This window comes from Cetorhinus maximus, chromosome 19 (assembly GCF_964194155.1).
Source record: "Cetorhinus maximus chromosome 19, sCetMax3.hap1.1, whole genome shotgun sequence".
Lineage (NCBI taxonomy): Eukaryota > Metazoa > Chordata > Chondrichthyes > Lamniformes > Cetorhinidae > Cetorhinus > Cetorhinus maximus.
In genome coordinates, this window is record NC_135897.1 from 68,953,557 (window position 1) to 68,978,374 (window position 24,818).

General features: G+C 44.3%; 1 protein-coding gene across 7 annotated transcripts in view; it reads right to left on the reverse strand.

Annotated features, from left to right (window-relative positions):
• Nucleotides 1-1,915: 1,915 nt before the first annotated feature.
• Nucleotides 1,916-24,818, reverse strand: part of LOC144693884 (palmitoyltransferase ZDHHC5-B-like) — a 53,560-nt gene continuing 30,657 nt past the window's right edge. For 4 of the 7 annotated variants that reach the window (XM_078564038.1, XM_078564031.1, XM_078564035.1 and 1 more), the window contains 4 exons: nt 21,386-21,449; nt 7,894-7,969; nt 4,230-4,286; nt 1,923-3,464 (listed from right to left, as the gene is read on the reverse strand). In XM_078564038.1, coding sequence (XP_078420164.1) covers nt 3,349-3,464; nt 4,230-4,286; nt 7,894-7,969; nt 21,386-21,449 — 313 coding nt within the window. In that variant the 3' untranslated portion in view covers nt 1,923-3,348. Of the gene's footprint in view, nt 3,465-4,229; nt 4,287-4,336; nt 7,689-7,893; nt 7,970-21,385; nt 21,450-24,818 lie in introns of those variants that run through there. The other 3 variants (XM_078564032.1, XM_078564034.1, XM_078564036.1) reach the window with 3 other exon arrangements.

The following is a 24,818-nucleotide window of genomic DNA, read 5'->3' on the forward strand; positions in this document are numbered from 1 at the left end:
AATTAGTGGCCTCTTTTATGGAGTCTTCATCCTCCTACTGAACTACTGCCTGCAGGGTGTTTGAAGCACTGGTGGGAGAATAAAGAAATGGGGCGGGATTTTCCAGCCCTTCCTGCTGCCGGGATCATCCGGTCCTGCTGAAAGTCAATGGACCTTTGGCTGGACGCCGAATCTCCCATGGTGGGTCCTGCCACAATGGGTCCAGAAAAATCCTGGCGATGAATTAGAAATGTCAGGACCAAAAGTGATTAAGTGAACATTGCGTACGTGATCATATTTCACTGGCTGATTACATCAAGTCAACACAAATGAGTGTTGCATGCCACATGACTGTGAACTATTTAATTCAGTCACCAGGTAGCTGGGAGAGCCCCATCTCTCCATCTCCAATGGCCAGGCATTCTGAGACCTGGCTTATCTCCAGCGCTTCCTCTGTAGCTATCAGTATGGAAATGACAGGAGGGCCAACTCCACTTCTCTGCCTCTCCTTGGTGTTCTGCATTCTCTTATCCTGCAGGAAGGGAAAGAAGAGATCTATGAGCGAGAGTAGTGAATATATTGAATAGATGGATGGACAATATTTGTGGAGGATCACAATAAAGGATGTTGCATTAAGATGCGACTAAGTGTCAGTGGTGGATGGTCAGTTGGCGATGTGATGAAGTGCATCAACAGAGAGGGATAGATATACTAGCAAGGTAAGTAAGCGTGAGGAGTCATGAGCCAGAGCAGGCCTGGGAAGGCAGAGTGAGGGGGTGATATACACTTCAGGATGTAATTGAATGTGTTAATATACTCACCTTTTCTACTCTGATTAGGACATTGAACTGATTCTGGCACCACACTCCTGCTGCCAACCTCCTAAACAATCTCCAACCAGGTCCATTTGGATTGAAATTGCCCAAATCTATTTTATGTGAGATCTTACTTCAAGTCTGACCCGGACTTGATTCAGGATGACACAGATAAAGGTCCAATTTATAACCTATATCACTGCCTGATCATCTATTTTCTTATTTTCTAATATATTGGTCAATCGATTAACTTAAGAAGTAAAAATGCTAAGAATCTGAGAATTTACTTCTAGGTGCTCCACTGAAATTTATTAGGCAGGATTTTTCCTGTGGGCTTCCGGACTCTGACATCAGGGTCAAATGGGGGTCAGAAGACTGCACTCTGTGGGGAACAAGTCGCCCAGCTGTGATTTCCGCCACCTTGGCCAATTAACGGCCAGAGGGCAGGCTCGCCATCCAATTAAGGATGGCAGGCGGGCTCTTGAAGCTGGAGTAGTTCATAGGAAGCACTGGATTGGAACCTGCTGCCTTTTCAAGTAAGTGAGAGAGAGGGTGCCTGCCTCCATGTTCACCCCCATTGTGGCCTAAAAATTCAGCCCATTATCTTTTCACCATGACTCTGTTTACTCCTTTCTCACCTGCAGAAAAGAAATTTTTCATAGCAGAGAAAAAAAATGGCCGCATAATGTATTGCACAAGAAGCTACTCAGAACCGACAAGGAAGACTGGGAGCTTTTGGAAAGTTATAAAAAAGCTGAGCCACTCACCAAGAATAAATGCTGTTTTGAAGGCCTTGCAATGAATAGAGTTTCTATGTCAAATGAATAATAATAAATGGCTCATTAATAGTAATCTACATATTTAATTTAAATTTCATAGGTCAGGATTTTACGGCCCCTCCCATCTGGTGGGATATTACAGTCCCGCCGATCTGAATGGAGATTTAAATGGGTGGGCGCATCCCCGGAGGGGGAGACACACTGCGGCGAGGCTGTAAAATCTTGGCCATAATTACAAATGGTAGTAGGAAAATGACATGAGGTGTGTGGTGAGGAATTAACTATTTTTCTCTTTTACCAGCAAAGGAAAAATCTGAATCAATAAATAGCTTACTAGGTTATAGAAGTTGTAATTTTTTTAATGATACATTAACAAGCAATGTACAGGAATTATTAACAGTCAAAATTTTTTTGTATTCAATTAACATCTCATCAGTTACCAACAAAAATGAAAACAAAATGGTTGCAGAATGTTTCGAAAACACATTTATTCATTCATTGATTAATTCTTCTGCACGAAAGAGTGCATATCATAATTCCAAGTAATTTTTCAGAGATGGGAGGAATGTCTAACTGAACAACTTTACATATACTCAATTATATACACTTTACCTAAAGGAAACAAATTACATACTTAGTGGAAACATCTAGAATTTTTTAAATGATCAAATGTGGCCAACTAAACATATAGAGGTGATGTGGTGGTAAGCCTTCTAGTTTGCATCCTGTACCAATCACAACTTGCAGTAATTCATGTAATTCCTGTACACACCAAAAGGACCTTTTTCTAATTGGATGCCGAGTTTCGCATTTTACATCTTTTTGTTGCAAAGGTGTTTTGTAATATTGTTATTGTTAAACCAAAATTGCTATCTGTAATGTCTTTGTTTTATGAAGGATGACATATGGAGGACTGTCAAAATATCCCCCTATTTTGAAGCCACACATTAATCCCTATGAACATTTGAAATGCGTCCTGAGGTATCAGTCAGATTTCACATAGTTTAGAGAAGCTTTTGACCTCTTACAGTTATCTGGGGCTGATTTTGGAAAGTAAAAGATTTTAAAAGCTACAGGTGATTGCTGCTGATCTGGGAGAATGTTAATGGCTAAGAGCATGTTGCTAACTGGTGACATCACGATCATATTCTTTGCACATGGCGATTAACATATTAACGTGGCGGTTCGCATATCTGTGCAACAAAATGTATTGAAAACATCAGACAGAGTGGTTGGCAGGATGTGGATTTACCTCTCTGATTCTCAGCAGGGTGATAACATAGAAGCATAAAATTATACAGGATTGAAGGAGCATAGCTTGTTGTTGGCTTTATAGTCATGGATTGACACCAAATTACAGTTCGATAAATTCCCAAAATGCAAGGCGTGTGGCAGGGGAAATGAAATATTATGTCACCTGGGATCCACTCTTACACCTCCTGTGGTTGAAGTATTTGAAAAAAAATGAGTCAGATGCTCAGGAAGTCACGTCTTGAATAAATGGACCTAAAAAGGACATGGGAAAAAGTGTTTCATTTGCAATGTTGTCAGAAACAAACTCTGTGAGTTTGAAATTTTGAAGCACTGTTGAAAATCAGGACCAAAATCAGGAAAGAGGGGTGGGGTGGTAATTTAGGGATAAATAGCTGTTAAAAGAATGACCTGGTAGTCGGCTTCTAGCCCTGTATTCTGAGTAGTAATATGGATATTATACATTTGCTGAGTAAAATGGTTTATAAAAGTAAAGAGTGGAGGTTCACTGAAACATGGCTTATTTAAACATGACTCTCATTAAGGATGTAACTGATGGCCGGAGTTAACTTGTTTTCATTCATCTTCAAAGTCCACTTGCCGTTCTCCATGAATGAATAGGGATCGACCTTCTGTACATCTGTAAAAGATAAGGGGCTACAGTGCTTCTTTATTCCAAGGCGGGATAAACAAACTATTAATTGTGAAGGGCACTCATAGAATTGAATCATAACTCCCCAAAATGGGTATTTGCAGCTAGGTCAAAGATTAAGATGCAAAAACCCTGGATGAGGAACAGCCTGCCTTGAACCCACCCACTTCCAGTTTTAAGGGAAGGGCAGGTGACCAATCCACTCATCATTTAAATGTTATAAATGAGGCTGCCTTCCTTTGTTTTAACAACCATTCTGTTTTTGAACTCAGTCAGCCAGGACTCCCAGGCTGGGAGAAACTCAGCAACTGAATGAAGGCAGGAATGGCTGAATCCCTGAGATAAGTTCCTTTAAGCACTGTTTGTGGGACAGAAGGAGCAGGAGCACTTCCTGCAGGCCCACGCCGCTACCCAGTAAACCACCATTATCTCCGTCTCAGCAACCTGTCTGCTCTCCTGGATCACCATTGAAGCTCTCCAATTACACCCCAACTAGAATGAAAAATGCCTGCAATTGGGATCCACCCACCAAGACCAACACTGGAACCCCCTCCCATGATTGGGACTGCTTCCCACAATCCAGACATCATGCCCTCCCATGATCGGGACCATCCCCCGCAATCCAGACATCACCCTAGCCTGTAATCAGGACTGCTCCTTGTGTTCTGTACCTCTGCACCCTCGAATTGGGAACCCACATGATTCAGAAACCCTCTTCCCACAATCTTCCTCGCTATCCCCCAATACACTTACCTGTTTTTGTAAGCCTTGGCCCTGTGAAGCAGGCTTCCCTCTTGAAAGGCCTCCAGCCTGTTAATTTAAAGGAGTCTTGCAATTAAATGCTGCAGGACATTTGGGAAACGCGTTCTTCCGGGTTTCTTTACTTCATAGAAGACCCCCCAACATGGAATTCGCCTCCAGGCTAAAATCCAGACCATTTTTCTCCCAGGTTCATATGTTCTAAAAGTGTAAAGTTTTGTATTGCTCTGGGACTCTGCTCTGAGTATTGAGTGCTGCAATATGTCACCACTTTACTGTAAAAAAATTTGTATAGTGTCTTGCATTATCATTGGAGAAAGATTGCACACTTGATTTTCCTTTTGACGATAGTTCTGTCTCTATCCCAATTGTGATCCTCATCTTGTTTGACATCTTTGGCAACAGTGATGATAAAGAGAAATGAGGCAGTGTTTATTATTTCATTATGACTGCAAAGAATGCTTCCCAGTGAAAGTGTGAAAATACCTATACTGGTGAAATTAACTGTGACAAGTTCTTGATACCTGTTCACTTGAAAAATCCAGGGTCATTTGATATTAAATATGCTGTTCTCCTCTAAATAAGGTGATCACAAAGGAGCAATGGTGTCAGGAGTATTTAGCTTGTAAGTATGAAATTTCAGGTGACACAATATGGTGCCATCATAAAAGTTGTAATGTTATTGTATTATATATTTGCTGAAGTTGTGCAATTAAAGAAAGGAATATAAAATACATGACCACTGCACAAGTGACAGCCAAAGGGATTTTTGTCATTTCATAAAAAATGCTCTGTACTGAGCTTCATTTCCCATTCATCTAATTGCTGATGGTAGTGGAAGTACAGGATGTGGGTAGATATAGAAGGAGAAATGACCCACAAAAGCTTTTGCTTGTACAGTAATGCAGCTAGTCCTTTCACACTTGTTTGCAGTTAATTGGTCCATCGAGTCTGTGCCGGCTCTTTACAGGAACAATCCAAACGTGATTGCACAGTCCTGCTTTCTCGACTTAGTCTTACATTAGTCTCTGCTTCAAATATTTATCCATGCTTCTATTAAAAGAAATGCTTCAGCCATTCCCTGTTCCAGTCTCCAACAATCCTATAGGTAAAAGTTTTCCTATAAATCACAAAAGTAGAAGTTTTCACTAATCCCAAAAAAGGACTATGAAAGGTTGGTGGCATGGGCTGGCAGGTGGCAAATGTGACTTAATGTGAACTCTCTTTATAATAATTTTAAGTTGAAAACCTCTGATCATTGACTCACTAATTAGAGAAAATAGTCTTCCCCAATCACTCCATTGACATTATTCTTAAGTTTAAAAACCTCTATTAAATCTCCTCCTACCTATCTCTGCCCCATTGTAAATAGCCAATAGCTCAAGTCTCTCTTCATGACTATCATGGCACTGTCATGTTATACAATCTATATGGATTTAATGATGAAATGCTCAAGGCTCCACACGCTTATATTGCTATGGCATTTACTTGGTTTCTATGCCCTTGATTATAAAACCCCCCAGATTCTTTTGGAGCTTTATTTATCTGTACTTCTACTTTTAGAGAAATATTATTTGAAGTTTTAGGACATTTTGCTCATCTAGATCCCTCTGTGTTTCTCCATTGAGAATGTACCCCCATTCCTTGTTCTCTGTCCCAAAATATATTACCGCACACCAATTCACATTAAGTCACATTTTCCCCCTGCCAGCCCATGCCACCAACAGAAGTCTTTCATACTCCTTCTTGGGGTTTGCAAAACCATCTACTTTTGTGACATCAGTAAATTTTGAGATTGTATTGCTGATACAAGTCCAAATTATCCATTTGCGCCAAGAAAACGAATGGACTCAGTGGTGATTCCTGGGGCATGCTACTATCAACACTTCTCCAGTCTGAGTAACATGATTCACCCAAAACTTTCATTTCCTGTCTGTCAACCTCAACTTTCTATCCACACTGCTATGCTTTCTCTTATGCCATGCAGCTACATTTTTCTAACAAGATTCTTGTGAGACACTATGTCCAGTACCTTCTCACAATCCACAGACACTACATTTATTGCATTCCTGTTATCTATCTAATCAGAGACTTCTTAAAATAAATCAGAGTTACCTTTAATAAATCTATACTGGCTGCCCTTGATTAACTCATGCAGCTCTAAGTGCTCCCTAATATGCTCTTGACGTTCTCCTGGCATTTTCGTTCTAAAGACCTCCTCAGTGGAGCCCAGTTTCTGGTACCAGAGCAGCAGAAAACTGGTTCATAATTGGGGATTACACATAATTGGTGATTCTGAGTTGAAAAGTGGAAACTTCCCATTGGATGGAACCTGATCCCTTCCAGAAAAATTTCATTGTGCATCATGATCCTATAATTGTTTTCCTCTATTGCTAAAACCACAATACAACTTCAAAAAAACTATTAGCTAAAATTGTAAAATTAGCACTCAAAAGGATATACCTCAAAATATCTAAAAAGATTGAAATAGCCATCTGATAGAATGCATAAGATTTTTGATGGGGTATTCTGCAGAGACCCATTTAAAACAAAAAACACTGAAGCCCCGGATTATACTAGAATATTTTTAATGTCTTTGACTAAAATTCCTCTTTGTGGAGTATTTACCTATATATATAATAAATTGATTGGCTATGGTGTAACTTCATGGCTTTATTAATTCATAAAGCCCTGGGCACAAAGAATATTCAGATCCCCTCTGCATCCTCCACATAACCCCTACTAAACCATTAAAACGCAACCATGTAGTAAAAGGCATAAGAGATAGGTCCTTAGAATATTAATACACTACATTAATAAGAAAGCAAATCATAATCGCCATTTTAAATACGAGAATATTTTCAAATGGCGGTTGTGTCCAGCTTTTCTGAGTTATGGTAGCTTTTACTGGGACCCCCATATTTGACTGATGCCTTTGGGCACAGGCCTTGTAGGCCTGTGTGTTAATCTAAGAGGGCCCTCGTACAAACTTGTTGATCCATGATAACGGTCACTTCTCACAAACCACTGCACAGATTATACCTTAAAAAATAGAGTTTGCCATTTTCCACAAATACATCCATGGATTTAAACTGAAGTATCAACCACCAGGAAGATAAACTTTGGATTTTCATGCGAGTAAAACATGTTTGTTGCTCATTATTCTAAACCTTTATAGAAAGAAAGGTTTAAGGCTCATTTGCGGCAGCAATTTGATTTTATTCTTCAAAACTGATCTTCCTGCCATAATCACAGAGTTCCACTCTGAGAAATCCCAGCAGAGATCTCAAAATCATGGCCTGTACTGAGGTAAACACAAAATGGCAGACGTTCTTTCAGATACCCTGCCGTGCAGGCAGTGTAGTGACATCATGGTGGAGGGACAAGTAGAATGTAAGCAGTACAAAAAGCAATCACTTTCAATTCAGTGTAGCCAACTTTCTGCTTTAATACCTAGAAAGATAAAAATGGATTTAAATCATGAGGTTTTAAATTGCTGGAACTATTCATTTTGGTCATTCTTTTAATTTCTGCCCCAAAATATTGTGGGGTGTTGAAGCTTTATCGGTCATTGTGACCTGAGGGTAAAAAGGAATAAAGAATAATACAATAATTTCATAGCATGATTTTCAATATGCGCTAAATAAAGCTACTATACCTTGTGTTGCCTTTGTGATTGCTCCCTTTTTCACTGTCTTTTTATTTGTAACTAGATTTCCAGCGTCTCTGTCAGCCTATAGATGCAATGAAAATGATTACTACCCACACATGCCTATCAATGGGACAATGAAAATATGTTTTCCTTTAACTCCAATTCTTGGAGTTTAAGTCCAATTCTTGGCATCACTTCCTAATCCAAGCAATGGTTTCAATCTTAGTTCTTCAACTATTGACATGCTTGGCCTATTTCTCCATATCCCCCATGTTCTTTAAACTGACCCAAAAAGCTTGGTTTCCTCTTCTGTACCAAACTTTTCTGTTCCGCTCAACCACTTTTAAAAGTTCAGGACTGCCCAAGACATGAATATTGCTTTAGTACCTGGGGAGGCTCCAGGAACTTTCTCACATTCCTCAGCTTCAGCTTCTTTGTTTGCTTCTTTTTCTTCTTTTTCTCTATTTTATCAGGATGACAATATTATGATGTAATATTTCATCCCAATCTTTAGAAACAGGATTGAATGTGATCAGCTCATCAGCATAGTCATGTATAATTATATATGTAGGGAGCATAGTGGCGAAGGGAGAAAAATGTAAAGAAAATTAAAGGGATCTGGGGCTGTCCTGTCTGCTAAAAGGATAGCCGTAATTAATGAACACTCATAAAGGTGGCACAAACAACGACTGTACTCGTTGATTAAAATGTTACATGGCTGATTGAGAAAGGGTGTTGCTGGGATGGTGTTGGTTGTGGAACGTTTGTTAAAGAAGTCTTTGTCGTCTTCTGTTTGTTAACAGCAAGTCTTTATCAGCTACTTGTCACTGTATACAAAAATACAGTAAAAGGTACAGGCATAGAGCTATATCCGTCTTAGGTCTTAACACGTCCCTGGCCAACATCACACTGATTCTAGGTCTAGGTCATGTGCCTTCTTGTAACACTGTGTGAGCAGTGCTGTACTTAGTCCCACATTAACCCAGTATGTGCCAGACTCTTCTACTACAGGTGTAACCACGACCAGCAACTACAGGCCAGTCAGTCGAGCCTTGGTGGTGGGAAAGCTTTTAGAAATGATAATCCAGGACAAAATTAACAGTCACTTGGACAATTGTGGATTAATTAAGGAAAGCCTGCACAGATTTGTTGAAGACAAATCGTGTTTAACTAACTTGACTGAGTTTTTTGATGAGGTAGTAGAGAGGGCCAATGAGGGTATTACAGTTGATGAGGTCTATATGGACTTCCAAAATGAGTTTGATGAAATGCCATATAATAGGCTTGCCAGCAAAAAGTTAAAACCTATGGAATAAAAGGGACAGTGGCAGCATGTAAATGTATTTGACTAAGTGTTGGCAAACAGAGAATAGTGGTGAACAGTTGTATTTGGACTGGAGGAAGGTATACAGTGCGATTCCCCTGGGAATTCTTTTCATGATTTATATTAATGACCCAGATTGATTAGGGTGTACATGGCACAATTTCAAAATTTGCAGATGACACAAAACTTGGAAGCATTCTGAACTGTGAGTAGGATAGTGTTAGACTTCAAGAGGACATAGACAGGTTGGTGGAATGGGTGGTCATGTGGCAGATGACATTTAATGCAGAGAAGTGTGAAGTGATACATTGTGGTACGAAGAATGAGGACAGGCAACATTAAATAAAAGTTACAATTCTAAAATGAGTGCAGGAAATGAGCGATCTGAGGGTATATGTACATAAATTGTTGAAGGCAGCAGGTCAGGTTGAGAAAGTGATTAAAAAGGCATATGGGATCCTGGGCTTTATAAAAAGAAGCATAGAGTAGGAAAGCAAAGAAGTTATAATGAGCCTTTATAAAACTTCAATTCGACCTCATGTCCAACTCTGGGCACCACACTCTAGGAAGGATGTGAAAGCTTTAGAGAGGGTGCAGAAAAGATTTACGAGAATGGCTCCACAGATGAGCGACTTCAGTTGTGTAGATAGATTGGAGAAGCTGGTGGGCAGAATTTTCCCTTTGCCGTGCGGGGGCGGGCCCCGCACATCTGTGTGTAAAATGATGTGGGGTGATGTTGGGTGACCGTCCCGATGTCACCACGCGCCATTGCGATATTTCATTGGGCGGGCGCGCGATGATGTCTGTGTGCGCCCACTATTAATTATCGGGCCACTTAAGGCCCTTGACTCACCGATGGATGCCGATTTGTTGGCGCCCGTGCAATCTTCGGGCTGGCGCAATGGGCAGGCGGGTAGGACACACTTGTATAAACCTCATCCACGAGTGGGATAAGAGGGCTCACTGGAGTCGCGAGTGTGCACTGTCAAGTGTTTATTTTTCAAAATTATTGAAACTTACCTGTGTGATCTGCAATACTTCAAAATGCATACCAGCTGCTTTGTCTGGACTCTTAACCTTCAGGTCAGCACTCTGCAGTGAGGAATCTTTTTTGGGCCTGCAGGTTTCAGGAATCCTTCCCTTGGCATGGGAATGGGAACTGAACTGTCCACTGGAGGCACCTCCTCTGAGGAGTGAGGGAGGGCTAGAAGGGGGAGGAGGCCAGGAGTGCATAATCAGTCTCAAGGGGTGCCACCTTTGGGAGGACAGGAGCAGGTACAAGGGGTGCAGGGCCAAGAGGTGGTCCAAGGTGGAAGGGGCCACAGAAAACACCACTATCCTGATGCCAGGGTATACAGGCGGTGAAGCAGCTACCTCAACATGTCTGAGGTGCAGTGCCAAAGGAGGCTCCATCTCTTAAGGGAGACAGTCAACTATATCTGTCAGATGATTGGGCCTGAGATCTCCGCTAACTGTGTGGGCAGACACCCCATGCCATTGGCTCTGAATGTCACAGCTGCCCTCAACTTCTAAACCTCTGGCTCCTTCCAGGGCTCGGTGGGTGATCTTTGTGGTGTCTCCCAATCAGCTGTCCACATTTGTGTCAAGCAGGTTACAGGCTACCCTGTTCAGCTGCGCATTGACTTTCATCCACTACCGTAGGGATCAGGCAAGCCAGACACAGCGAGCCATAGGCTTTGCGGCCATTGCTGGCTTCCCCCGTGTCCAGGGTGCTATAGGCTGCACACATGTGGCCATCAAGGCACCAGCAGGTGAGCCCAGTGCCTTCGTCAACAGGAAGGGCTTCCACTCCATGAACGTGCAGATAGTGTGTGATCACAGAATGCTGATTCTACAAGTCTGTGCAAGGTACCCAGGCAGCTCCCACATCGCTTGGAGTGGCATCTGAGACAGCCTGCTGACTGCTGTCCTGTTGGTCTCGATGACATTGGTGGTTGTCCTCTGGCCTGTGGAGCCTGTGCTGGCCCCACCTGGGAAGGAGCTGCCAGTTCCACAGCTGGCATCTCCCCAGTCGTCACAGCCTCACTGGGTGCTAGGGTCACTGGGAGAGGGGTGGAGGAGATGTCGCCCTCATCCGGAGCACCCGGAGAGGTGCCCGCAGAGACGACAGGCAGCTGCTGTGCCAATGTGAGGTTACTCCAGACCTCCCTGCTCACCGTGGATGGATAGGCGCCAAGCTGGGAACCTTGATGCCCAGACCATCTCCCACATTGGCAAGGACTAGCTGAGGTCAATGCTGATGTGAGGGCCTACTGGTCAGAGCGCATCCCCAGGAAGCCCTAACGGGTCTCCTGGAGGAGCCTCTCCACGAGGGTCGGCACTCTCTTCATGGAGGACGCATGGCGCTCGGACATGTGGCTCATTGCTTTGGCGATTGTCCGTGTAGACTCCTCCACCACAGAGACCAAGCCAAGCATAGCCTCATGTATCTCCCCCAGATGCTCCCGCACACCCGGCCGCATTTCCTGCAGCTGCTGCATTGCGGACAACTCCAGAGGCACATCATCAGGCACCGACTGAGCATGTGCCTGGTCCCCTGAAGTCCTCCAACTGCTGGCACCATGGGCACTCTCTGTCTCTGCCAGCTCCTCCAGCGACTGTGAAGTACCCTTACCGCTGTGCCCTGGGACACTAGCTGATGTTCTAATTCCCACACCGAGGTGCTAGTATCTGCGCTGGTGCCTGCCTGGCAGAGATGGTGTGACGCTGGTGAGCTTCAGGCCCCTCAGATGTGAGAGGGGGCCTCTGCTGCTCCTCCTCCCGGCCCTGCTCCGCTGATGCTGAAAGGAAGAACAAGGACATTGGATCAGTTAACGTGGAGACAATGACAAAGTCCATCCCTGTCCCCCGGATCATGATGCGTTCGTCCTTCCAAAACCAATGGTCAATCCATGTTGCAAAATTAAATCAATTAACATTCAGCAGTGCTATGGCTGTTGGGAGAACAATGCTGACCTCACTGTTGGGCATAAATACCTGGCCGTGGCATCCCAGCCTCACCGACAACATTGGACCTGGGCGCATGGTGCCTCTCCAGATCCAGGGCCTCCTGCTCGAACCAGCTAAGGATGGCAATCTGTGCCTGCCCGCCGCCAGTCCTTGCACGCTCTGCCACATTATGTGCATTCTTCTCCTGAAAATGAGAGACGAGCATTGATTAGTGCAAATTACACATGGACTCTGTTTGCGCACGGCCCACCCCAACCAGTGTGGGACATATCAGGGCTCCAGTGGCTCCTCACCCCGCTGCTGCTGAACACTCACACAAAGATGCTAGGCCTTTTCCCCACCCTGCCCTTGCACACATGCTGCCTACATCATATTAGGCACCGCACGGTATATCCTTCCATAGCAAGGAGGCACAAGCACATGGAGTGCAGAGGGCAGCAGATAGTTCGTTGCCATGACACCTTGAGGCTCCCCTCCCAGCATCTCATCACCCTGACTTGGACATGTCCTGGAGTTCAAACGCAGCACCGAGGTACAGCTCCTCCAGGTTGCCCCCTAACTAATCATGTGGGAGTTAGTGTAAAATATGCTGCGAGGGCAAAACACATCTCTTCATCGCCCTCTCAGGCTGACCTCAGCATGGGCAGTATCTGCTGGCCCACCCAGCGAAAGACACATGCCGTCAATGATTCAATGCAGTCACTGCACTCAGAATTGAGGGGGGGTGCAGCAGGGGGGAAAGCCGGCCTGCTGGGTTAAATGACCAATGCCAACATGGTACTCACCCTGCCAGAGCGCAACAAGTCGCTGAAGCACTTGCAACACTGGATCCAGGTGTGCCTTATCACGTCGCAGGAACTCACCTACTCCACCACCTCCTCCCAGGCACATTTCGTCATGTGAGGGGGGGGGGCCTCTTCCTCCCATCCTGGGGAATCAGCACCTCCTGTCGTGCTGCCACCTTCTCGATGAGGACAGCAAGGCAGTCATCTGAAAAATGAGGGGCACACTGGCTCCCCACCCTACCCTCCAGCCTCGCCTGCCCCAATGGCCTACCCTCTGGACTTGCATGAACCTCATTGTCTCTCTGCAGAGCCCTTCACCCAGCCATTGCGAGCAGCCTTTCCAAGGCTGCCAGGGCCTTACTTTGCTTACTTGGGTCGCCATTGGACCCGGCAGGCTGAGCGCACCTGCCGCCGCCTGACACTCCCACTATGCACGGGAGTCGTGAAGTACGCTGGGCGGGCTTCAATTGGCCTGATCGCGAGCGGTGATTGGGTCCACGCCTGCCCACTCCCAATCCGCCCCCCCCCGCCAACCAGAAAATTCAGCCCGGTGTTATTCTCCCTAGAGAAGAGAAGATTGAGAGGAGATTTGATGGAGATATTCAAAATCATGAGGGGTCTGGACAGAGTAGGTAGGGAGACACTGTTCACATTGGCAGAAGGGTTGAGAACCAGGGGAAACCAATTTAAGGTGATTGGCAAAAGAACTGATGGCGACATGAGGAAAAGCTTTTTTATGCAGCAAATGGTTAGGATCTGGAATGCACTGCCTGAGAGTATGGTGAAGGGAAATTCAATGATGACTTTCAAAAGGCAATTGGATAAGCAGCCGAAGAGAAAAATATTTCAGGCTACAGGGAAAGAGTGGAAGAGCGGGGCTAGATGAGTTGCTCTTGCAAAGAATTAACATGGATATAATTGGCTGAATGGCATATTTTTTGTGCTGTAACCATCCAAGATTCCAGGCTTGTTTTAATTCATTCACGGGATGTGGGCTTCACTGGCTGGGCCAGCATTTATTGCCCATCCCTAGTTGCCCTTGAGAAGATGGTGGTGAGCTGCCTTCTTAAACTGCTGCAGTCCATGTGGTGTAGGTACACCCACAGTGCTGTTACGGAGGGAGTTCCTGGATTTTGACCCAGTGACAGTGAAGGAACGGTGATATATTTCCAAGTCAGGATGGTGAGTGACTTGGAGGGGATCTTCCAGGTGGGCGTGTTCCCTCCATGTGTCTGCTGTCCTTGTCCTTCTAGATGGTAGTGGTCATGGGTTTGGAAGGTGCTGTATAAGGAGCCTTGGTGAATTCCTGCAGTGCATCTTGTGGATAGTACAAACTGCTGCTACTGTGTGTTGGTGGTGGAGGGAGTGAATGTTTGTGTATGTGGTGCCAATCAAGCGAGCTGCTTTGCCCTGGAAGCTGTCAAGCTTCTTGTGTGTTGTTGGAGCTGCACTCATCCAGGCAAGTGGGGAGTATTCTATCACACTCCTGACTTGTGCCTTGTAAATGATGGACAGGCTTTGGGGAGTCAGGAGGTGAGTTACTCGTCACAGGATTCCTAGCCTCTGACCTGCTTCTTGTAGCCATAGTATTTAAATGGGTAGTCCAATTCAGTTTCTGGTCAATGGTAACCCCCAAGATATTGATAATGGGGTATTCAGTGAGGTAATGCCATTGAACGTCAAGGAGCGATGGTTAGATTCCCTCTTGTTGGAGATGGTCATTGCCTGGCACTTGTGTGGTACCATTGTTACATGGCACTTGTCAGCCCAAGCCTGGATATTGTCCAGGTCTTGCTGCATTTGGATATGAACTGCTTCAGTATCTGAGGAGTTGCAAATGGTGCTGAACATTGTGAAATCATCAGCGAACATCCCCACTTCTAACATTATGATGGAATGAAGCTCAATGATGAAGCAGCTGAAGATGGTTGGGCCTAGCACACTATCCTGATGAACTCCTGCTGCGATGTCCTGGAGCTGAGATGACTGACCTCCAACAATCACAACCATCTTCCTTTGTGCTAGGTATGTGGTAAGGTGAATAGGTCTCTCGAACTGTCAGATTTATACTCAGAAATTGAACATATCCAAGCAAAAATCCATGCTGCAATCTCTGATCTGTAATTTATCCTTTCTTAGAGCTCAAATCTCTTCCAGCTTAAATTTCACGGATTTGGAACTTTAGCTTGGTGTCACTTATCAATTAATTATTATTTGGGTCTCATCATCTTTTCAGCCTTGGTTGTATCCAACACTGTACAGCTTGGTGCTTCACCTTTGCTCCTCAATATATAAAAACCCTAACTTCAGGAAGCATTTGTTAAAACCTGCAACTTAACTAAATCCATTAATCTATACAATGAAAATGATTGTGCTTAATGATGGAAACATTCAACTACATCAAAGAGAAACTCCATAACACGTTCTTTTCAACCACACTGCTTTTCAAGTCCTGCATTAAAATTTATCAACTGAAAGTGAAAAAAAAATCCAAATGGGGTTGATGATGAGCTTCAAAAGCAATTTGGAACTTCAATGTGCCATGAAAAGTAAAGCCTGTCTGGGCTAACTTATGGACTGGATTTTACACTCCATCGCTGGTGTGTTTGAAGGTGGGCGGTACATGTAAAACCCAGCAGGTGCCCTTCCTGCTGCCTACCCGCCCACCCCTGACCTGTCTGAAATTTTATAGGGAGCTGGGGAGGTGTCATACGGCCCTCCGGACCTTAAGTAGATTTTTTTTAAGCAAGTGGAAAACTTTCAATGAATTACTTTTTTAAAGCTTTTTTTTTTACATCCTGCTGTCACTATTGCGTTCATTGGTTCTCTACAGTGTATAGTGGGTGAATGGGTATGGAAGTGCCATAGCTTGGCATGGGGAGCATGAGGAGCCATTGGGGGTGGGTGGGGGACATTTCTTGGCATGGGTGTCATGAAGGGCCATAGAGGGTGAGTGTAGTTGCATCCCTTGTTACGGGGGCATGAGGGGGACCTCATGACCTTTCCTTCCAAAAGGTTCTCTCATGCAGACTATAGTTCATGACACCTCTGAGATGCTGTGAACCACGACTCTTTGAAAAGCTAGCTTGACTCCATGAAAATTGCGGAGGACAAGGACACGCCTATCCCCACAAAGAAGCTGGCCAGGTTGAAGCTCATGAGCCAACCCAGCCCTCACCCCTTAAAACGCCCTGCTGAAAATTGCAAACCCCAGGAATGGAGTTGGCAATCCTGGAATCGGGCGCCGACTGCCATTTTTTTAACGTCTACAGAGTCTCCTCAAGACTGTGAGAATCCAGTCCTGTATAATTACTTAATGAAGTGCTTCTACAGGCCCATTTTTATGGCAGTGTATTTTCCAGATCTAAATGAGGGGAGTGAGTTAAGATCTGTGTTATCTACCCCACAATTTCACCATTTTTAGGAATCAGCTGGCTATCATAAAAATCAATTGTGGAATATTTTGGCATAGATTTTGCATTTCTACAGTAGCTATTGAGCTGACCCCAGTATCAATTCCACACAGGTAGCATTGTGTTTTAAAGGGATCTTGTGGTGTAGTGGGTAGCATCCCTGCCTATGAACCAGAAGCTCTGGCTTTGAGTCCCACTGCAGGGTTTGATGGCCATGGAAGTTGTGTTCGTAGCACTGCCAAGCTGGTTGATTATCAACCTGCAAATCCTTCCTATTTGCCTATGGTAGGTGGTAAGAGTGGGAGAGTCTCCCGTAGCCATGCTTGATGAGGAGTGGCACCCCTCAAGCCTTCTGTTTCAGGATGGCAACCTGCTTCAGGAAAAACAAGCTACAGAAACAGACATAAGCGCGTGCTTTGTGTACGTTGAGGTGCAGGAAAAGAACCGAGAGAGAGTATTAGGTTTATGCTACTTGGCATCAACTACAAGTCCCCTCTATTGGAGAATGCTTCCGTCCTATTTGTTTTCAGAGGAATTCCTTTTATTGAAAAATCAGAGTGGTTATAGGCACCACTGTATTGACCAATGACTTGGAGGCAGGGCAGAACTAATATGTTCAACTGCAAGCAATGCAACCAAATGCAGTTCATATCATGTCTTTTTTTTAAATCAACTCTGTTTACAGAGTCAATGTAAAAAGTCACAATATGAACCGCAGCAAACAAAACTTATGCATGAACAAAACTACAATTACATCTCCTGATAAAAGCACAGTGATTTCTACAGTAAAATACAGTAAGCAGAGGACAGTAACGTAACTGGGTCAAAATCCTGGAACTCCCTCCCTAACAGCACTGTGGGTTTACCTACACCACATGGACTGCAGCAGTTCGAGAAGGCAGCTCACCACCACCTTCTCAAGGGAAATTTGGGATGGGCAATAAATGCTGGCCCAGCCAGCGACGCCCACATCCGTTGAATGAATAAATAAGTAAATAAAAAATAACGTGCATAACATCAATCTCACTCACAGCTGTGTAATCTCCTGATGGATGTATTACTCAAACATCTCCATTCCAGCTGTGAATATTAATATCACTGTATTCAGCCATAAGAACACCGTAGGGAACAGCTATTATCATTCAGGCCCAGGTTTTCACTCCCGGGTTGGTTACGCAGAGACGGGAGAACTCCTCACTCTGTGAACCCGGCCTTTAAAAATGGCCACCCGCGGGTCGGATTTTCATCCTGGGGATCTGAGCTAGATGGGCCCCTGACACAATTGAGGAGGCTGCCGATTACAGAGGCAGGCTGGATGGAAGGCCATAAATAAAAAAAAGAATAAAACAAAAAAAATCCCTCCAACCCTCATCCCCCTCACTCCTCACACACTCCTCATGCCTATCCATGCCAACCAATGCCACCCCATGCCCCTGCCCAAACTCCATGGTCCCTCGTATCCCATGTCTATCCATGCCCCTCTACCCACCCCCCCATCGCCCCCCTTACACCCATGCCCCCACATCCTCATGGCCATTTATAGGCCCTATGCAAACTTAGTGCCAACTCATGCCAATCCATGCCCCCTACCGACCACCCTTTGCCCTTACCTCTCCAAGCCAACTCCACTACTATCTTTTGCCAGCTCCTTGACAGTGCCAATGAGTCTGTGTACAAAAAGTGCATAATCATGTTCAGTTTTAGCAATCCTACAAGGTTGCTTTACCTCTCCCAAAGGTGTCCAGGGACCATAACCGAAGGGGTACCTTACCTCTCCAAAGGGCTGCTCTTGCTATTCAAATGAATCCACCAAGTTCAGACTTATCTGGTCTAATCTGCAAACTCCGGGTTTCACACTCCTGGCCTTCCAAAATCCCACTTCAGTGGAGGCAGCTGATGATGTAAATTGTCAGCTCTCTCTGTAAACCAAGCATGTGCGAACCCTTGCCCGACTCCAACCCTGTCCCTCGAAAATGGAACATGCAATGTTCAGGGGCGGGACTTACAATTTTCAGCCATTTCCGGGATTTTTGCCACAATGGAGACCCTCTCCATCGAGGCAAAGATCTGGGTCTCAATGTCTAAAAATCCTATTCAACTTGTTTGCCATCTAATTCATTTAGTCAAAGTTATTAAGTGATATGTACATTTTCATCCCAATTATAAACTATTATGGAAGTCATGGTTATGATCCTGGTAGGGACTATTAATGTTTAAAGAAAAATTCAAACACCTAGTGATCAACTGAGAGAAATTATAGCACGAGATTCCATGGTTTAAAACAAATGAACTTTACAACACAAGAAACAAGTGAAGCTAATACTACTAAATAAACACTGTTTTAGGTGAATACTTATACTTTACATCATGTAGCTGTTCCAGTACAGCAACAACACTGGCATCTACCCGGCTATGTGGAAAATTGCCCAGGTATGTCCTGTATACAAAAATCAGGACAAATCCAACCTGGCCAATTACCGCCCCAACAGTCGACTCTCGATCATCAGTAAAGTAATGGAAGGGGTCATCAACAGTGCTATCAAGCGCCTCTTGCTTAGCAATAACCTGCTCACTGACACCCAGTTTGGGTTCTGCCAAGGCCATTCAGCTCCTGACCTCATTACAGCCTTGGTTCAAACATGGACAAAAGAGCTGAATTCCCGAGGTGACGTGAGAGTGACTGCCCTCGACATCAAGGCAGCATTTGACCGAGTGTAGCATCAAGAAGCCTTAGCAAAACTGGAGTCAATGGGAATCAGGGGGAAAACTCTCCACTGGTTGGAGTCATACGTAGCATAAAGGAAGATCTGTAGAAGGGTCATATGGACTCGAAATGTTAACTCTGTTTCTCTCTCCACAGATGCAGCTAGACCTGCTGAGTTTTTCCAGCATTCTCTGTTTTTGTTTCAGATTTCCAGCATCCGCAGTATTTTGCTTCTAACAAAAGAAGATGATTGTGGTTGTTGGAGGTCAGTCGTCTCAGCTCCAGGACATCACTGCAGGAGCTCCTCAGGGTAGTGTCCTAGGCTCAACCATCTTCAGCTGCTTCATCAATGACATTCCTTCCATCATAAGGTCAGAATTGGGGATGTTCGCTGATAATTGCTCAATGTTCAGCACCATTCACGACTCCTCAAATACTGAAGCAGCCCATGTCAAAATGCAAGACCTGAACAATATCCAGGCTTGGGCTGACAAGTAGCAAGTAATATTCGCCCCACACAAGTGCCAGGTAATGACCTTTTCCAATAAGAGAGAATCTAACCATCGCCCCTTGATGTTCAATGGCATTACCTCACTGAATACCCCACTATCAACATCCTGGGAGTTACCATTGACCAGAAACTGAACTGGAGTAGCCATATAAATACTGTGGCTACAAGAGTAGGTCAGAGGCTAGGAATCCTGCTCACCTCCTGACTCCCCAAAGCCTGTCCATCATCTACAAGGCACAAGTCAGAAGTGTAATGGAATACTCCCCACTTGCCTGGATGAGTGCAGCTCCAACAACACTCAAGAAGCTTGACACCGTCCAGGACAAATCAGCCTGCTTGATTGGCACTACATTCACAAACATTCACTCCCTCCAACTCCGACGCACAGTAGCAGTCATGTGTACCATCTACAAGATGCACTGTAGGAATTCACCAAGGATCCTTATACAGAACCTTCCAAACCCATGACCACTGCCATCTAGGAGGAAAAGGGCAGCAGATAGATGGGAACACCTCTACCTGGAAGTTCTCCTCCAAGTCATTCACCATCCTGACTTGGAGATATATCACCGTTCCTTCACATTGCTGGGTCAAAATCCTGGAACTTCCTTTCTAGCAGTACTGTGGGTGTACCTACACCACATGGACTGCAGCAGTTCAAGAAGGCAGCTCATCACCACCTTCTCAAGGGCAATTAGGCATGGACAATTAATGCTGGTCTAGCCAGCGCAGCCCACATCCTGTGAATGAATAAAAAAAAATCAAAAGCATAATAAAACACAATTACATATACTTTAGGCTAAAATTCTCAAATGAACCCCCTTTTTCCTTATGACATCGCCCTCATAAGGTCTTTGGCTGCATATCAGGCTCTTGAATGTTCATTCATTTTTCCTGGGATCAACTCAAAGGTATGCCACAGCCCTCCGAAATTCACTTTGATTTCTCCTCAATGTTAGTGCTATTCTCCGAGGTATGAAATTTCATGGGGATCCTTCCATTAGCTTTTGGGTAAGCGATCCTCATGTTTCTCTTCAAATTCTCATGATCGTGGACTTCTCAGCTCAAACTTAGGCTTCACTTTACAATCTTGCTTCATGTCTCCAACTCGGAAATACACGTGAGTTCTGACAGCCCTTTTGCTTTTGGTCTACAGCTGCTTTTCAGCTCTTAGCAGACCTCCTATCTCTGCCTGCTGAACCTCAGGGCTTATCCCCACCAATGTGGGTCCTTTCAGCTTGAACCCCCAAAGACCTCCTGGAAAAATCCCACAGACAACTTCCTGGAATTCCAATGAAGGCTCCACTCTGAATTACTCATCTCAATGGCAACAGATGTTGGCTCAGATATCCAATAGATTTTTAGATTAATTAATTTTTAGCTACAAAAAAAAAAGCCTTTTGATTCTGGGACCCACCTGAATAATGTAAATTTCTAATGAAGTCAGACCAATTCTTCTCAGATTTGCTGCCTGCAGTTACCCGGCTGAATGGAGACCACATGCCATTTTTATTGCTTTCACCCTGGTAATTCCAACCCCATAAGTACACGTGGAATGCTTTGAACTGCCATTATTTGAGGTATTCTGCCAATTTCTAAAGTTCAGCATTTTAATTACCTTGTCCTTACAAATATAGTCTTCCCAAAACTAAAAGTTACCTTAAAATATTGATATGAACCATGAAACTGGATGATTATCATGCCATTGTACTTTGGTATTCTTTCTTAAATGTCTTTGCAATTGTAGTGAATGTTACACACCGCAGAACATGTGCATGAGCTTTCACTAACCTGCTGCACATCTCTCTTCCTTGATGTCTTTTTTGTTTCCAGTTTGTCAAGTGATCCAAGGTACCTGAAGGATTAGATCACAAAATAACCAAGTAAATGACAGCTGCTCCAGGTTAGGCCAGACGGCGGTATGGTTCATGGTGTTCCACAATGCTCCATAACTTTGACAAATTAACAACATTCAACCTCTTTAGTCTTTTGAATACCAGTATCCTTGAAAATTCCGCTTCCTCTGGGACATTTTCAGCTCATGCACCATTGTCAAGAAGATATAATAATGTCTATAATGTTATTGGAAATTATTTTAAAATGGAGTTTAGTGGTGTCTGTGTCTATGGGTGAGTATGTGTGTGTGTGTCTTAATTGGATTAAAACCAGCTGATCTAGAAGCTTTGATGTATAATAAGAAGTAGGTTTGAAATGGTAATTAGATAAGCATAGGGAAATAGAAGGTGAGGTGTAAAGGGACCAATTTGCATTTTTAAATAGACCATTCAAAAGAGCAGGTAAAATGTTACACCTAACCAGGTGAAGCTCAGAAACAATGGGCAGAATTTTCAGGTCGGCGAGTCTGGGGGAGTGGGGGAGGGGGCGGGGCCTGCTTGCTGACGCATAAAATGATGCGCGGTGATGTCAAGCGTGCGTCCCTACATCACCGCGGGTCAGTTAGATTGTCAGTTCGGCGAGCGCGCAGCCAAGTCGGCTGCGCACCGGCGAACTGTTCAAGGCCTATTAAGGCCTGTTAAAGAGCAATTAACGTAATTAACTGAGCTGCCCACCCAACCTTAAGGTTGGTGGGCAGGCGAAGAGCCCAGGCGGCCTTCACACCTTTTCATGAAACCTCATTCACGGGCGGGATGAAACTTCATAAAGGGTTTATTATTTAAATAAATATTTTGAAATAAATAATGGACATGTCTCAGCTCACGTGACAGTTTCACATGAGGGGACTTGTCCTTCAATTTTTTTTCCCACCTTTATTCAAATTTTCATAAGTTAAACAAATCTCCCTGAAGCACCCCTGTGCCTCAGGGAGATGTCTAATCTCTTTCACGCGCATGCGCAAAAGAGCGCAGGGAACCACTCAGAGAATCCCCCCCTGCCCGTACAGGGAGCGCCCAGCACTTCCAATTAAGGGATGCCCACGTAAAATGGTGGCAAGGCCCCTTTTGGGGGCGCCAATCGGGTTCACGCCCGCCCCTGCCCGCCCCCACACAACCCCCACCGATGGGGGGGACATTTCTGCCCAACGTGTTAATTTTTTTTCAAAGCTTACTAGTAAAGTGGATATTAGAAGATTTAAAGTTAAAAAAACCTAGGCCAGAAACTTGCCCATGTTGGGCGGGCTGGGCGGGGGCGGGCACGGTGCCAATCGCCGCCCACGGTTGGCTGCATGAGCGCAGCAATCTCCTTGAGGCATGGAGCTGCCTCAAGAAGATTAAGTACGTATTGAATTTTTGTAATAAAGAAACAGAAAAAGTGTCACATGAGCTGGGACATGTTTGTCAATTTATCAAAATTTATTTATTGATTTTATTAAACCTTCAGGAAACCTTATCCCGCCTGTGGATGGGGTTCTCTGAAAAATGCAAAGGCCGCTTGGGCTCTTCGCCTGCCCACCAACCTTAAGGTTGGATGGGCAGCACTGTTAATTGGCTTGATTAATTTCCTAATTGCCTTAATAGGCTTTTGACAGTTCGGCGGGTTCGCAGTCTCTTCTGGTGCATGCCCATCAAACAAAAGATCTAAATGATGTGCAATGACATCGGGACCCATACCTGACGTTATCTCGCGTCATTTTGCGCGTCGGCATGTCGGGCCTGCCCCTGCACACCGACGGTAATATTCTAGCCCTAGTGACAATGAGAATTTGCATTCAAAGAAGAAAATATGTAGAAAGGAAGAGAAAGCTGTTAGAAAAAGGGGAAGGGACTTTAAGATCTAAACCCTCCAGCCTGTAAACCTCAAGACTGTTTGCAAGGAACCAGAGCTGAAAGAAATTCATTTTGAATGCAATTGTCCAGGGTGTGCTTTAAATCTTTGTGTTTTAGTATTGCCTTACCTGGGGTCTAACTGAGAGTCAGATTTTGTTGTTCATATAGTAGTAATTTTGTAGACATATCTATGTGCTTAAAATGTTTCTTGTATTAATAAATGTTTAATTTAGTTCTATAAATAACCTCTTAAGACTTGATGGTCTTATTACCACTGAATTCAAAGCCTGCATCTCGAAACATACAAATTGCAAAATGGGCTATGACAGTTATTTCAAGTTTCCCTCTGGGATTTGAACAACTCAGCCTTCACCATTGGCTGTGTCATAATAACCATGATGCTGGATAACACACTAATGCACTCAACAGCAACTCAGACAGTAGAAACACCTTGCTATCTTACGCAAACAGCAAACATATGGTTAGTATTTCTGACAATATACAATATGTACATTTACAGATAAGAATTAGGTTCAAGTTTATAGGAATAAATTTGCACACAGAGGATCAAATGCTCTTCAAAACATTGTTTTATAGTGACAAAAGAACAAGAATTATAAATGTTGATTTTAACCCCGCCTGCTTAGTGGAAACCGGGTGGGTAGGCAGTTAGAATCACCCCTTCTACTCATCTGCTGAGATCCCACCTGCCAATGTCCCACACCAATCTAGCAGAATTCAATTTAAACCTTTCTTTTCTGAACAGGTGAGGGGCACACCTTTTAGCTTGACTTTAGCTTGGGACAAACCAGACAGCAACCTATCCCATTCTCAGCAGCGTGAGGTCGGGGAGATTTTAACTCCTGAGCCTTATCCACATACCCTCAGTCACCTGGTATGACGTGACTGGCATGAAGCAGACTGGCCCACCACTGTGGATTGAGGAACAGTCACAGGCATTCAGGTAAGTCACCGGGAGGAGATTTGAGAGAGCTTCACAGTCAGAGGGATGGGGAAACCCTGGGCAGGGGAGGGCAAAACTTTTCTGGTGGGTGTCAGAGTAGCGCAAGGGATGCTCCAGGCCCCAGATTGAGAGACAAATGAAGTTAAAGGACTTAACCTATTTGTGCCTCTTCTGGTCCTGACTACTCTCCCCACTGTACAAACCTGGCTTCCCTGCCCACTGGTTAAAGTAACAGTCGGGTCCCAATAATATAATTGGAGACTCGTCAGCATTGTTAATGAAGGCGCCTGCTGGTTTCTGGCACGTGATCCCCTCGCCTGTTCAGAAGAGGAAGGTTTAAACTGAATTCTGCTAGATTGGTGTGGGACATTGACAGGTGATATATCAGCAGAGGTGTAGCAGGGGGTTATTTTAACTGCCTGCTCACCTGGTTTCTACTCAGCAGGTGGGGTTAAAGTCACCATTCATAATTCTTGTTCTTTTGCCACTAAGATGTCTTATCTGTGTAATAAAACTGATCTGGATTGAATTATGT